This window comes from Rhinopithecus bieti, unplaced genomic scaffold, assembly GCF_001698545.2.
Source record: "Rhinopithecus bieti isolate Rb0 unplaced genomic scaffold, ASM169854v2 scaffold_8674, whole genome shotgun sequence".
Classification (NCBI taxonomy): Eukaryota; Metazoa; Chordata; class Mammalia; order Primates; family Cercopithecidae; genus Rhinopithecus; species Rhinopithecus bieti.
Genome location: NW_016805883.1, coordinates 349,735 through 365,947, shown reverse-complemented (window position 1 = coordinate 365,947; position 16,213 = coordinate 349,735). Strand labels below are relative to the sequence as shown.

Sequence of the window (16,213 nt, the reverse complement as noted above, 5' to 3'; positions counted from 1 at the left end):
AGTATCAACCACTATCACCTGCACTATGTCCAGCATCTATGGTCACTTCCACTTGTATGTTCCATATCACCTCAAATTCAACATGGCCCAAATTAAACTCATTTTATCAACCCACACCAACATTCCCTACAAGCAGTTTCACCATCTCGACTTCAGCTTCCATCAACATCACCATGTGCAAGTCCCAAAATGCCAGATATCCTCCCTGTATTTCCAATTTATCACTTTCTTTCATACTGACCCTTCACCCCACTATTCCACTTCCACCACCTTAATTTATGCTCTTATTCCTAACCTCCTGAATAGCTTCCTGCCTGCCTATGCTCCCAGACTAAACTCTGCCTAATTCATCCCAAATATATCAATAGTTTTCATATAGCTAGCCCTCAGTTATTGATCACTATTATGATTGTTGATGACTTTGGCAGACACTATTGTTTAACTACCCCCATGTCCATTTCCTTTTGTTGATGAGCCCCAATTTTGTTTGGGTATTCTCTATTTCCCCAAGTAAATCAGGGAAGTAAGTTCTAGGCTGAATCTTGATTGGCCTTACCCAATCATTGCAGTTACATCCCCCAAGATTTAAGCCTTAGCATGTGACTCAGTTTCTGTCATGAAATATAAGTGGGAGACCATTAGAAGACTTCTGGAAAGGTGCTCCCATGAAGGTGACACCAGAAAACATGGCACTTTCTCACTCTGGATATTGTCATGCCTCAACAAAATCCCTGGAATTCCTGTAGCCAAGCTAAAGATGAAGCTAGCAAGCATAGGGAGAACGGCAGGTCCAGCGTACCAAAATAAGTAGAACTGAAGCCCAGCATACGGCCCCTGAGGAGGCCTGACCTATATGACATGAGTAAATCTCAGAAGCATTACACTCAGTAAACAAAGTACATACTATAATGACTCCATTTATATATTGCATCTACATAAAGTTCTAAAACAGAAAAAATTAATCTACAGTCATAGAAATCAGATTAGCAGCAGCTTGGAGCCAGGATTAAGGAAGGAGAGGATTGAGTTGAAAGAAGCAAGAAAGTTTTTAGAGTGATGAAAATGTTCTTTATCGTGATTGGGGTGGTTACATTTGTCAAAATTCACCCAACTGTATTCCTAAAACCCATGCATTTTATTCTATACAAGTTATAACTCAATAATACTGATTCTTTAAGAAAGACATTGGATACCATGGAGGGTAGAAGAAGGGAAAAAAAAGAAAGGCAAATAGTATCATTGCCACCAGATGGTGACGTACGATGGAGAAAAATAAAGCCAACAAGGGGCAAATAAGTGTGGGTGCTGGTTAGGTGTGTACTTGTAAATAGGATGGTCATGAAAGGCTTCATTCCCTTTTTAGAAACGACCTGAAGGAAGAGAAAGGGTAAGCCATGGAGACACCTAGAAGAAGATTTCAGGCAGAGAAACTAGCAAGTGCTAAAGACTTTGTATTTTTCACTGATGAAATGGGAGGCCATTTGACTACAGTGATCTTCACTTACATTTTAAAAGGATTACTCTGGCTGATCAGTTGAAAACAGCCAAGGGTTAAGGACAGAAGCAAAGAGCCTAGTTAGGAAGCAATTGCCATCAACCAATGGTAAATTAGACCAGGGTGGTGGTAAGAAGTCTTCAGATTCTGAACAAAATTTAAAGATAGAGTCAATAGTATTTGATAATGAGCTAAATATAAGATTGAAAGAGAGGGGCCAAGGGTGACTCCAAGATTTGGAAAAACTTGAAGGGTGGAAAACCCACTTAGTAATACTGAGAGAGGAGATGGTTTGTTTGTAAACAGCAAAAATTTTATTTTGGCCAAGTTAATTCTGAGATGCCTATTAGACCATCATATGAAGATGTAAAGTAAGCAGCTGAATATACAAGTCTGGAGTTCAGAGAAGGGGACTAAGTTAAAGATTAAAAATCTGGGAGTTGTCAGTACATAAAAATGCATTTAGAGGCCGGGCACGGTGGCTCAAGCCTGTAGTTCCAGCACTTTGGGAGGCTGAGACGGGTGGATCACGAGGTCAGGAGATCGAGACCATCCTGGCTAATACGGTGAAACCCCGTCTCTACTAAAAAAAATACAAAAAACTAGCCAGGCATGGTGGCGGGCGCCTGTAGTCCCAGCTACTTGGGAGGTTGAGGCAGGAGAACTACGTAAACCCGGGAGGCGGAGCTTGCAGTGAGCTGAGATCCGGCCACTGCACTCCAGCCTGGGCGACAGAGCGAGACTCCGTCTCAAAAAAAAAAAAAAAAATGCATTTAGAGACACTCCTGGATGAGATTATTAAGAGACTGAGTACATATAGACAAAAAAAGAAAAAGAAAAAAAATCCAAGGGATAAGTCCAAAGTCAATTTAATACTTACAGACGCAAAAGAAATGAAGATAGTAAAGGAGGCTGAGAAGGAATGGACAGTGAGGTAGCAGGAATACCAAGAAGTGGTATCCTGCAAGCCAAGGTAAGAAAGTGCTTCAAGGAAGAAAGATCAACAGGACCAAATGCTACTGATAGGTCGAATAAGATAAGGACTGAGAACTCACTGAAATTACTGGAGAATCATTGTCCCTTCCAGAACCCAATCCCATATAAGCATTCCTTGTTCCAGTAGAGTAACACACACTGCTATGTTCAATTTTTACTAATTAAAAATTACTGCTTATTTTAAATCAAAACTATTGAAGCAGTAGTATGTTAATCTATTTTAAACATGATGTTTATTTCGGGTTACTATTTGGTATTCTAAGTATTCCGGTAAGTAAGCACCTCTGATGTTTACTACTTTTACTCTGGCTTCATCAAACCCCAAACATTTCCACATATAGGCAGTGAGTTATTCCACAATTTTTTCCAAGATATGATCTTTATTTTACTAGTAAGTTAAAATATAGCAATAGATAAAATATTTTAAAATTACTATCCAATAAGTATTAGAGGACAGATAGAGAGCAGAGTACTCCTGGTACAAAAGCAGAATGTCATAGAGAAATATAAATATACTTGGGCACAAATGCCAAAGTCTCAGTCAGACACACACATACAGGATGCATATTGTGATTCAAATCTTTTTACTCTGAGCCAGTGTAAAGGTTGGGCTTAGGGCAGTCATGCTCTTATCTATTTAAAGATACATTTTTGATACTAGGCTCCTGTTGCTGTACAAATTTTGGTTTCAGAATATTTTAAGTCCTCTTCAAAGCAAAAAGGATAGTGGCCTCCAAGTAATCTAGTTCATTTCAAGACAACTGATCTACTGCAAAACAAGAGTTGTTAATAAGAGTTCCTGGCCAGGACAATAAAATAACATTCTCCCAGACAGGTCCATTTGAACTTAAATTATATAAATAAAATAAGCATACACTCTTCACAAAAGCATAGGCACTAATAGTAGATGTAACACACTAGTAATCCTAATTATTTCACGAGAGTAAAGGATATTTGCAGTTAAGAGCAATTCCTGATATTAGAAATAAAAAAGAATGACAAAAGGCATTACCAAGTATGTGTTCGTATATATGAACTGACTCACCTTCTAAGTCAGTATTTTTCTGAGCTCCTTCTTGGATATTTCATTAAGTAGATTATGTTCCTTGACATCAACATTTCAGTTCTCACTCTCAGATTAGATAGTAAGTTATTCCTAACTTTGCACTATGAGATAAATGGCAGCTAAAATCAGAAGATTCTTGTTACGGCTTAAAATTGACTGTTTTCGGAGAAATTCAGCTAATTAAGTCAGTTACAGCACACAATTCCTCAGTGACAAAGTAACAGTTCAAGACTGCGGCTACCTTAATTTTTTTACATAGGAACAGGAAGCAAATGGTACTTTTCACCTTTCGCTCAGTTGCTTATCATCGACTGGAAAACACTGTAGTATCCTGAAAATGACTGCCACTTTTCATACAACAAAGGTTGATTTTGTTTAATCCTTTGTCAGTTAAAAAAAAAAAAAAAAAGGCCAGGTCTTTTGATGTCAGGAAATGCAGAAGCAAGCAAAGTCCACCAAGTAGCTAAATGAATCAATTACATTTATGTTTTTAAAACAGGTCCAAAGCCTAAAATAAGTAACCCCATAACAAGTTTATTTTAGTATGTTTGTACTCTCCAAGATAACAGACTTCTTTTCCCTTTTTTAACAATAGACATCTAATTAACATAACATTTTCAAAATTAATTTCCTGTGTTTTGGTGAGAATCTTTAGACTCTGGGGCATATGGGAGGGGAAGCAGGGAAAGAATTATTAAAAAGTACTCATCTGCAGAAGAAACAGGACTATGTAATTCTTACGCAAATGTTTGTTAACTCCCTCTGGCACAAAAACAGTGACGTTATTCTAGACAGCAGTAGAGCAGAGTTATAATGAACATCAAATTTTTAAATCACTGACAACTTAAGGAAATTAAGAATATTACTTAAAAATGAACATCAAGCTTTTAAATCACTGACAACTTAAGGAAATTAAGAATATTACTTAAAAATCTCTTCTCCCCAGAGTACTAAATCTGTGTAAGAGGAGAGTGTGCCCATCTGGGGTTATATACATATTCAGCGTCAACAAAACTGAAGTCGTTTTTCCCTGCAAACAGGAAAAGTTGTTGTTGTTTTCCCTTAGAACTCTGGGCAATGAAAGCCATGACTTTAAATGGCTCTGTATAAAAACACAAGAAGGGTGGGTCATGTTCTATTAGTAAAAGCAGCTGAACACCAAGAACTTCTCTTCCTTTAAGAAAAATCTAAAAAAAAAAATTTTAATCTAAAAAATAATCTCATCTTACTTTTGACAACTATCTTTGCTTCACTTTCTCTAAAATACAGATTAATACCTTTAAAGAGGGTATAAAAGGAATTTATAAATTTGCATTTGCAATGTGACTCTCACACCAAAAGTAATCTCACACATTATTTTTTTCCCCGTAGTATGCACTAAATAAAATATCCAAACTTGATTCTGCTGAGAGCAACAATATAAACTATTTTTACTATAGTATCAACAGTATTTATCAACAATATCAATAATATTTACTATACTAAGATTTGTAAAATTTCATTTCCTAATCTCTTAGTAATAAAATATAGTATGACCATTTCTTCAGTTTTAAAATTACCTCAGATTGACTGGAAGACCAACTCTACAGCTACATGAAATTGTAAAAGGGTTGCAAAACTTGAAGCAGCATGAGCATACCCCTTTCTATTAATATTTAACATAACTAAGGGAAGCTGCAAATATTTCATCCCACCTTTACTAAATGCCACGATTCAAATTATAGGTCAACACCCAAACTAACAAGTACAATCACAACAAAACCAACATGACATTTTAAACAAAGGGCAGTTCAGCCAAGCTGTCATAAAGAGTTCAGATTTCTACAACCTAAACAGTTGAAAAACTGCTTAACTATTTAGATTTTTTTTTTAATTTGTTACCTATCAGGAATACACCTACTGTTTCACTTTCTACTCATGCCACATTTATCTTAAGTTCTACATTTCTGGATCTTTCTACCATTAGAGATCAACCATTAAATTACTTCAACAAGTAGAAATAGTAACACCGCTCCCAAACAGAAATTTTTGCATTGCTAGACACTTATCTAGTTGGCAGATTTATACCATTGTTCATTCTTAGTTCCTTAAATGTAAAAAATACCCACAGAATGGTAGCATACCTCTAAATTAGTTTAAATATGGTACAAAGTTATTTTTAGTTAGGTTCAAGTTTTAAAAGGCACTAATTGTTCTTTTAAAGGCTAATCTACTCAAGTTCCTCTTATATCAAAAAAAGTTAATTTGTCTCTTCTGGAAAAAAGAAATGTTATTTATGTAATGCTCAAGCAAAAAGGATGTTCAAATAATAGATGTGACATCAAATCAGGGTTAGGATCATACTTATTGTTCATAAAAATAAGTTTGACATTTATTCTAATGATGGTCCTTTCAAACACTAGTATGGTCAAATGTCATTTATGTGCACTTTCAAATGTAATTCTTATTTTAAAATACTCCTATCCTCTACCATGCAAGGCAGAAAAGGAAGAAAACCCACACACAAGCAATTATAAACATTTTTATCTGTGAAAAATATATACAAGAAATATTCACATAACATTTGAGATTTGTCTATTCCCTCCTGTGCATGCTAGAAAGATGCAAAGACAAACACTTCCAAATATTCAGACAGATCATTCCCCAGTTGTAACTTTCATCATAGTTCTCAAAGCAGTATGGTGAGGTCAGCTCACAAACAGCTTAAGTAGCAAAACCAGAAATTGGTGGTAGTAGTATCAGGCTACATAACAGCCTCTCTAAAGAATATGAAGTAAGAGAACTAAAATGTGCTGGCAACATGCCAAAAGACTGGATGGAATATAGCTTTGAGCAACAAATACTCAGAGCTTACAGTATATAGCAATTCATCATCTCTTATCCTGTAGCTTGACTTTCCTTGTTTTAAACCAAAAATAGCCATATATAAGAGGTATTTAACACTACAAAATGTGTCCATACTTATGAAATGAAAGATATCTGGGCCTGCAATGATTTGTTTACTAAATACATACCCTAAAAAAAAACCTCTGACTTACATTCTATGCGAAGATGAGGAAGGTAAAATGGATAAAAATATATTGATATTATTATGCATAAAATAGCCTTTATTCTCTAAGGATTATACTACCCTCAAGCATAATCTTGAAGCTTTCAGTTTTCTGTATTTTCAGTTCTGAGTATCTCTTCAACTGGCTGGTATTTAGAATTAGACAACCTTCTCAATATATTTAATTAAGAATTAATCCTGTCAGATCAGAGGACGTGATTTTGGGCAGATATAATTTTTTTGACCTTAGTCAAAATATGTTACTTTTATAATTTCATCTTACATGGATCATATATTAAAATAGGATAATAAACTCATTCTTAAGTGTCTGACACTTTCTAAAATACTTTTTTTCTAAGAAACCAAAAGAAAAAAGTTATTTTAGGCAAGAAAAAAGAATAAGATTCAATTCAAATCAATACACATTTAACAGCTATTTTGTGCCAGACATTATACTGAGAATGAGGAAACAAAGATAATATATATATATGGTCTCCCAGAGCTGACAATCTGGTTGGGAAGACTGACCCATTTAAACACACCTACACACTCAATGTGCTTTACTAGCTATAGGAACAAAAGCCCTGCTATCACCAAGGAAAGAGTGAATGAGTCTGCCCCAGGGGCTGGAAAAATCTTCAGAGACAAAGTAAGAGTGGAGCTATGTTTTGAAGGATGAGAATTTCACAAGTAAAAAAGGAATATTGCCAGCCAAGCACAATGTTATTCTCCAAAGACTAAGCAAAAGCAAAAAAGCACAAAAACATAACATGTGTGAGGAAACCTATGTGGCAAGGGTAGGATAACAATTTCTGGTACATGTGCTACTACTCTTCTACCCTCACTGTGTAACTGACATCACTAATCAATTAAAGCATGTTTAAAACCCATTTGACATCTCAAAATTCTTCTCAACACGTAACACAAACTAGTAGAAGGTAGGTCCATGAGATGAAATATACATGCTATCCTAACCCCGAAAAAAGAAAGTGGTGGAACCTGAGGCAAAGGGTAAATTAAGAACAGATTACGAATAACCATGAATGCAAGGTCAACAAGTTTAGATTTTATCCTGTGAACAACAGAGGATGAACAAAGGATTTTATGAAGAATATTAACGTGATTAATTCTGGCAGATAAGTGAAGAATGGATTTGGACAGACAGAATGAAGGCAGGAAGAAAGAACAGTTAAGATGCTATCATAAAACTCCAGGCAAGAAGCAATGAGACCTGAATTTCAGCAATGGGAAAATCCACCGCAGGTTCTAAAAGAAAAATGAAGTTTTGCATTTTATTATCTGTGGTTTTAAAATGAAACTTTGGGAAAAAGTAATATTCTAATCAGAATTCCCAAATAACACTCAAAAAGGAAAAGAAAAAAACAAATTAAGGTAAAGACTAGAATTAAAGAAGTGAATCACAATGATACCCAAAATTACTCAAGACTATAAATTCAGAAATAGATATTTCAGGTTTAGCATCAAGAAAGAGAACATCCTCATGACCAGACTAATACTCAGCAAGTCTTTTCTTCCTCTCAGGGCACTAATACGCTAGCCAAACAACAAACGCTATTCACCTTACATGCCCCTACAATGCAGGGTCAAACTCATACTCCCGGTGAGATGCAGACAGTACAAAAGTCAAATTTAAAACAGAAGTCTGAAATCACGTAGAAGCTCAACTTTATTCAAACATTTAAAACTCCACACTTCTTTTAAGAAACATAATTTATATGAAATAAACCTTCTGGAAATAATACCATTCTACCATTAATTAATTCATATCCTAGCCTTTAAACTCTAAAATTCTTTGTATGGAAAACAACCTATCTGTAGCACTTTGGACAATATGTACAAAAAACAACTCTCCTAACACTTCTGTAGAACGTTTAATAAATGAAACTATTCTAATTAAAAATTAAAACTTCACTGTAGCTCAAAGGCCCAAAGGGAGTGAAACGGTTTTCTATTTTGAAAAGGAATTCTTTAGCTGTTGCAAACGAAGGCTAGTGCAGTGATGTGAAATCCAAGTACAACATGTTAATAAAGCTGGCATTACTGTTTTAAGACCTAAGGATATTCACATTAAGGATAAAATTATCCTGTAGTGAATGCCAACAATGCATTTCATACTACACAGACATATTCGAGAGTTCTACTTTGTTCTCATCCCAATTCTTTTGTGTCCCAGTAACAAACTCTCAAATTGGGATCCTTATCCTCTTAAGCTAAAATGAAATAAGCGTGGACATAAAATTTACTTGTGCTATATTATTCATTCTGAGAAAGCAAAATCAGATGAACAATTTAACATAATCTAATTCTGAACCAAAAAGATATGGATTAGTCAGTGATGAGCAGGGTCTACTTCTCATGATGTCATTCCAAAGCCATTATTAAATTTTGCACATGTTATTCTTTCTTCAAATCAATCACAAAACAAGTCATCCCATGACTGAGGTCAAATTCCATTCTAACTAAAAGATCTCCAAACCTGAAGTAATGGTCTACTTACTAAGTAATACTCAAAGACCAAATTCCAGAAAAAACCCTCCTCCTGTACCTCCCCAACTTAAAAAAAAAAAATCTGTCTTCTCCTTTTAGCTCACTGTAGTGGAATGTGACCTGTACTTAAGGGCTTTTCCATTCCTTCTTTTCTGCTTAAAGAATAGGAAGCAGACCTGTTCTCTCTCACAAGGGTAATATGCTTTTAAAAGGAAAAAAAGTGAAATGTATGAAGTTAATTGTGTATTAATTAGAACAAACAAAAGTAAAATAATTTACTAGATTTCTCACATGTGAGTTGTCCTCCTACTAGAACAACGCATGACACTTAGAGTGAGTGTATTTTTTATTTTTTATTTTTTGAGGCAGAGTTTCACTCTTGTTGCCCAGGCTGGAGTGCAATGGTGCAATCTCAGCTCACTGCAACCTCCACCTCCCAGTTTCGAGCGGTTCTCCTGCCTCAGCCTCATGATTAACTGTGATTACAGGTGTGCGCCACCACGCCTCGCTAATTTTTGTATTTTTAGTAGAGATGGGGTTTCACCATGTTGGCCAGGCTGGTCTCAAACCCCTAACCTCAGGGGATCCACCCACCTAGGCCTCCCAAAGTGCTGAGATTACAGGTATGAGCCACCACGCCTGGCCAGAATGAGTGTATTTAAATGACAGTTGAATCTTTATTTTTATTTTATAACACTGATCAGATATCGGAAAGATTTACGATTTGTATCACTCCTAATAAATTAAGTAGGGAAGAGGAGGTTAAAACTGCACCTACTTAAATAAATCTTCTTCACATACAATATAATATTGCTATAAACATTTTCCATGATAAATCATTTTTATTACTGAACTTACACACTTAAGTATGTAATCATAGACAGAACAGGAAAGTAAGCACTTAAGAAATGTACTTCAAGGCCAGGGACGGTGGCTCACGCCTGTAATCCCAGCACTTTGGGAGGCCAAGGCGGGCAGATCAAGAGGTCAAGAGATTGAGACCATCCTGGCCAACAGGGTAAAACCCCATTTCTACTAAAAATACAAAACTTAGCTGAGTGTGGTAGCACGCGCCTGTAGTCCAAGCTACTCAGGAGGCTGAGGCAGAATTGCTTGAACCCAGGAGGTGGAGGTTGCAGTGAGCCGGGATCACACCACTGCACTCCAGCCTGGCAACAGAGCGAGACTCTATATCAAAAAAAAAAAAAAAAAAGGACTTTGAAGTCTAAAATTAAACACTTTAATTAATGTACCTGAAGTTCAGCTCCTCATTTTAAAAAAAGAAAGCATTTAATTGGACAATCTTCAAAGTTAATTCTAAGATACTTTAACCCGCCAGGCGTGGTGGCTCACACCTGTAATCCAGCACTTCAGGAGGCTGAGGTGGGTGGATCACGAGGTCAGGAGTTGGAGACCATCCTGGCCAATATGGTAAAATCCTGTCTACTAAAGATACAAAAATTAGCCAGATGTGGTGGGGTGCACCTGTAATCCCAGCTACTCAGGAGGTTGAAGCAAGCGAATCGCTTGAACCCGGGAGACAGAGGTTGCAGTGAGCCAAGATCGGGCCATTGCACTCCAGCCTGGGTGATATAGCGAGACTCCATCTCAAAAAAAAAAAAAAAGATACTTTAAACCGAGGTTTTTTTTTGTTTTGTTTGAGACGGAGTCTAGCTCTGTTGCCCAGGCTGGTGTGCAGTGGGCACACCTCTGGGGTTCAAGTGACTCTCCTGCTTCAGTCTCCCAAGTAGCTGAGACGATAGGCAAGTACCACCATGCTCAGCTAATCCTTTTATTTGTGGTAGACACAGGGTTTCACCATACTGGCCAAGCTGTCCTCAAGTGATCCACTCACCATGGCCTCCCAAAGTGCCGGGATTACAGGCATGAACTACCACGCCTGGCCTAACCCAAGTTTTAAGACGAACACATTCTATTTAATTTGGACAAAAGCACTCCCAAAATAACTCCATCAAAGACACATTTTACTTACATTCTTCCTACACCTTCATACATGTTAGTCTCATCTACCAAAGTCATGATCTCTGTATCTGTAAGATGTGCATGCTTTTTCGTTCTGTTTAGCTGTTCAATCTGTATATCTGCGAGCTTCACCTTCTGTTGAGTGTCAATAACTTTGGCTTGAAGCTCTGTGAAGGCCTAATAAAAACAAGTCCATGATTTAGTAGGTTAAATATTTTACAGGAAACATTTATGTCAAATCCAAATATATTAAAACAAAACATGCTAGCCAAAGTTGTGAAATTTACCAAATATCAATAAGTCAACATAACTGTAAACGAACAAGTCACCATACTAAATACTGAATTTACAATCATCAGAAGATACAATCAGTGTGAAGTAAAACAAATGCACATTAAATAATAACCATATTAAGTAGCAAGTATTCAAGGAGTAGTAAAAGAAATAAATGCAATAGTCAAGGATGAAACCCAGAGATTCAAAACAAGAACCATAAAAGTAATAACTCACTACATTTGTATTGCACAATTAGGTTTCAAAGCACTTTCTCACATTAGTTTGAAATATTAATATGGAAATATTAATATAAGAATATTAATGAGGAAATATAATAAATATCTAATTTATGCCTCTCAATAATGCCATGAGTTAGCATTGGCAGTTTCATCATCCACAATTTACAAATTAAGTAACTAAATGAGTTAAGACATAAAAGTGGCTTGCACAAGGTTGAACAACTATTAGAGGGAAAGGAAGGTGTATTTAAAGACGTTTCTTCTAACCCCTTTGTTCAGCAATCTTTCTATTCCATTGTTTATAGTAATATTCATAATATGAACATTTTTAAGAGGAAGACCAAAAAAGATAGAAAAAATGCAAAGCACTGGCAAAATAATTGCATCAGGCCAAATTTGACCCTTGCGTACACTTACTTAACTGGAAGATAAACAGTTCTTGGATATTCTTGTTGAAGTGCCTGGAATGACTTTCACATGCTGTCAAATTTGTGCCTTAATAATAACATTTGTGACTGCAATGTACAGCAAAGGTTACTACATAATTTTTTATTGTGACCTTGTTTTCACCTACTAGTAAGATTCTGAAAGATTTACTTTGGAGAAGGGGAGGGGCCTGAAATGTCCTATTTGTCGCCACCCAAAAAAAGGACCCTGTAACAACATTAGAAGATAAAACCTTTAAAGTTTTTAAATTAATCATTTGTCAAAATTATTCAGTTTAAGTTTGTAATCATTTTCTTTTTTTTTTTTTTTTTTTTTTTTTTTTTTTTTGAGACGGAGTTTCACTCTGTTGCCCAGGCTGGAGTGCAGTGGCCGGATCTCAGCTCACTGCAAGCTCTGCCTCCCGGGTTCACGCCATTCTCCTGCCTCAGCCTCCCACGTAGCTGGGACTACAGGCGCCCGCCACCTCGCCCGGCTAATTTTTTGTATTTTTTAGTAGAGACGGGGTTTCACCGTGTTCGCCAGGATGGTCTCGATCTCCTGACCTCGTGATCCACCCGTCTCGGCCTCCCAAAGTGCTGGGATTACAGGCTTGAGCCACCGCGCCCGGCCTGTAATCATTTTCTTAGTTTGCATTCACTGTCCACATTTTTCAAATATAGCAACAAATTCAAAAGTACCAGGAGGAAAATCCATTCACTAAACCCTGATTTAAATCGGTACTTTTAATTAAAAAAAGGTAAATTTTTAGAATACACAATTTTGTTTTGAAATGTAAAATTCCAGGTATTATCTGACTGCTCTGTACAGCTTGGTAAGGAAGCTAGTATACCGTTAAAGATGAGCTAGTATACTGTTAAAGATGAGAGAACTCCACCTAAGAGCTAAATTTACAAGATTCAAAACAAGAACAAAAGCAAGACACAAACACATAATATCCTCAGAACCGTAATAAAAGCTTCATTTGTTAGAAGCAACAGCTATTTCAGCTGTCCTATTTCCTTTGCACAAGTTGACCAGAGAGGCAGTCTTAACTAAGATGTTGCTCATCTGAAGAACCCAAAATAGTGGTCAAAAAAGTGTGAGGTAGCCGGGCGCGGTGGCTCACGCCTGTAATCCCAGCACTTTGGGAAGCCGAGGCGGACAGATCACGAGGTCAGGAGCTCGAGACCATCCTGGCTAACACGGTGAAACCCCGTCTCTACCAAAAATACAAAAAATTAGCCGGGCGTGGTGGCGGGCGCCTGTAGTCCCAGCTACTCTGGAGGCTGAAGCGGGAGAATGGCATGAACCCGGGAGGCGAAGCTTGCAGTGAGCCGAGATCTCGCCACTGCACTCCAGCCAGGGCGATGAGCGAGACTCCGTCTCAAAAAAAAAAAAAAAAAAAAAAAAGTGTGAGGTAAGACAGAGAATACTGGATTCTAGTCCCAACCTCTGACAGACTCTTCTAGTACTGGTTCCTTTTCTAGAAAAGTAGATTTAAAATAGATAAATTCTAGGGTCCTTTCCAATCCACCCCACCGCACAAAGCATACTGGTTTGGGGTCATTAGTGGTGTTAGAATGCTTATCATTCTTAGACAGCAAAAATATGAGTAACAACACATTATAAGCAAAGGAAAGCAGGAAAACAATCCTTCTGATACCGGTTTATGGAAACTTTACTGGTTTGTTAGTTTTTTGACAAGTCCTTCAAACAGAAGGTTTTGTTGTTTTCTTCTTTTTTTTTGACCAAGTACTTAAACAGAGGAAAGGCGGGGGCCAAATCCTGAAATGAACATGTGCTGTTACAATGCCTGGTTTTCCGAATAGAACCGAATAAACGGCCTAAAACAAAGGTTGGACTTGGAGTTTTTCAAAGCAAATGAGGCAGAATTACGGATGCCACAACTCAGGCAAGGGGTCCGAAGGCACCCCCATTTGAAATGCTCTCTTTAGTTCCTACTATGAAAGTGAGTCCCTGAAGCCTCCAAACGCAACAAAATGTCTCTAGAGCTCAGAAAGACTGCACAGGCCCGAGATAGGCCCGCAGACTTACCTCACCCAGACAAACCGGCTCCTGCCCAGCAAGAGCCGCTCGCCCCCCACCCCAGTTTATGGAGACGCAATGTGGCCTTAGGACTCTGGGAAACCATTCCCTAGTCCACTGGACCCTCCTGCCCTATACAAGGCTCGTGCCTCACTCGATATTCTTGCCTATAGTCCCCTCAGCCTCCAAAGAGAAGGCCTCCGCCTGCCCAAGACCCTCTTTTACCTTCTTCAACTCAAGATCCACGGGGGCGGCCATGTTGGTGCACTGCATGCGCCTGCGCAGTGGGAGTTGGCCCGAAAGAGGGTGGGGGAAGGGCGCACCTTACTTTGTGCCTCCGTCTTTCTTCCGCGCCTGCGCATGAGTTGGACTAACCGGGCTTCCTACCTTTCTCTGAGAATTGACCCCTGAAATATTTGGGTTTTGGATTCAGTGTCTTCACTATCTGACCGGTCAGGTCTGGCTTGCTCCTCCACATCTTCCAGACATAGCCCAACGCGCAGATTTCCCATGTGGCTTTAAGCAGTTTGCCAGTTAGCTTAGTATATGCTGCTAAACTGGGATGTATGTAGATGAGGTCAAACCCTCATCAGTCGATCAGAGTCCTTCAGCTAGTCGCTGTGCAGCTGTCAGGAATCAGTAAGAATAAGTCCAGAACCTCAGGCATGACAGTTTGGGAAAGACTACTGGAAAGCTTGTCTGGAGTGTTCTTTCCAAGACGAACTTATTACTTCCAAAAGCTTCCCAAAGACCTTCTAGGCACAGTGGTTCTCAAGAGAGGCTGAATACGTTTGTTTAAAAAAAAAAAAAAAAATGCAGGTTCTCTGGGTCTCATCTCAAACTTACTCAGAATCTTTGAGAATGGGGTCTGGAAATTTGCACTTTTGCAAACTATCCCAGTGAGCTAATGGTGCAACTCCTCTGCGGATCACTTTTTTGAGAATCTCTGCCATAAAAGGACCTGGCATTTGAACCAGAAGAATAGATAACATTTGACTTTTGGAAATGGAAAAAAAATGTTTACCTACTCTAAAAACTGTTATGCTAAGAGAAAGTGCTACATAAACAATTAGGAAATTTATTTTAAAAAAAAAAGAGAGTGAAAGAAAGAAAGAGAAAGAGAGAGAAACAAAACAAACTGTTAGGGAGATGAAAGGGCAGGGAATTTGGAACCAGCCTGATCCAGATTCAAGGCTTGGTCTACTTTTAGCTTGTGTCTGGTTCCATTTACTAATTGTGTGACTTTGAGCAAGTCACTTGGATATTTTGTGGTTTGGGTTTTTTGTTTTGTTTTTTGGTACGTTTGCTTGTTTGTTTGTTTTTGAGACAGGATCTTGCTTTGTCACCCAGGCTAGAGTGCAGTGGTGCAATCGCCGCTCACTCCAGCCTCAACCTCCCGTGCTCAAGCAATCCTCCCACCTCAGCCTCCGGAGTAGCTGGGACTGCAGGCACGCACCACCCACACCCAGCTAATTTTTGGATTTTTTGTAGAGACAGGTTTTCACCTTGTTGCCCAAGCTGGTCTCAAACTCCTGAGCTCAAACAATCCTCTCACCTTGGTCGCCCAAAGTGCTGTAGTGCTGTGATTACAGGCTTGAGCGACCGCACCTGGCCCTTTTTTTTTTTTTTTTTTTTTTTTTTTTGCCAGGGTCTCGCTCTGTCACCCAGGCTGGAATGCAGTGGCACGATCTCGGCTCACTGCAACCTCTGCCTCTCGGGATCAAGTGATTCTCCTGCCTCAGCCTCCCGAGTAGCTGGAATTACAGGCGCCTGCCACCGTGCCCGGCTACTTTTTGTAGTTTTGGCAGAGACGGGGTTTTGCCGTGTTGCCTAGGCTGATCTCCAACTCCTAGCCTCAAGTGATCCGCCTGCCTCGGCCTCCCAAAGGGCTGGGATTATAGGCAAGCCATCGCGTCCAAGATCTGCCACCTATTTTTAATGAGGTTCAATCTTCTCGTGTTTAATTTGAAAATGACAATATTGACCTAACAGGGTTATTGTGAGAAATAAATGAGATCAGGATAAAAATCTCCAAACATAGCTCCATGCACACAAGTAGATACTCAATAAATCATTGGTGTAGTTAATCGTCGTCCTGTTTGTCTTTCTTTTCTTTTTTTTTTTTTTTT

General features: G+C 38.3%; 1 protein-coding gene across 1 annotated transcript in view; it reads right to left on the bottom strand.

The window, feature by feature from the left end:
- PFDN1 (prefoldin subunit 1) overlaps window positions 1–14,389 on the bottom strand; it is a 65,178-nt gene extending 50,789 nt beyond the window's left edge. The window contains exons 1-2 of the mRNA XM_017873908.1: window positions 14,310–14,389; window positions 11,108–11,274 (exon numbers count right to left, since the gene is read on the bottom strand). Coding sequence (XP_017729397.1) covers window positions 11,108–11,274; window positions 14,310–14,357 — 215 coding nt within the window. The 5' untranslated portion in view covers window positions 14,358–14,389. The remainder of the gene's footprint in view (window positions 1–11,107; window positions 11,275–14,309) is intronic.
- Window positions 14,390–16,213: the final 1,824 nt, after the last annotated feature.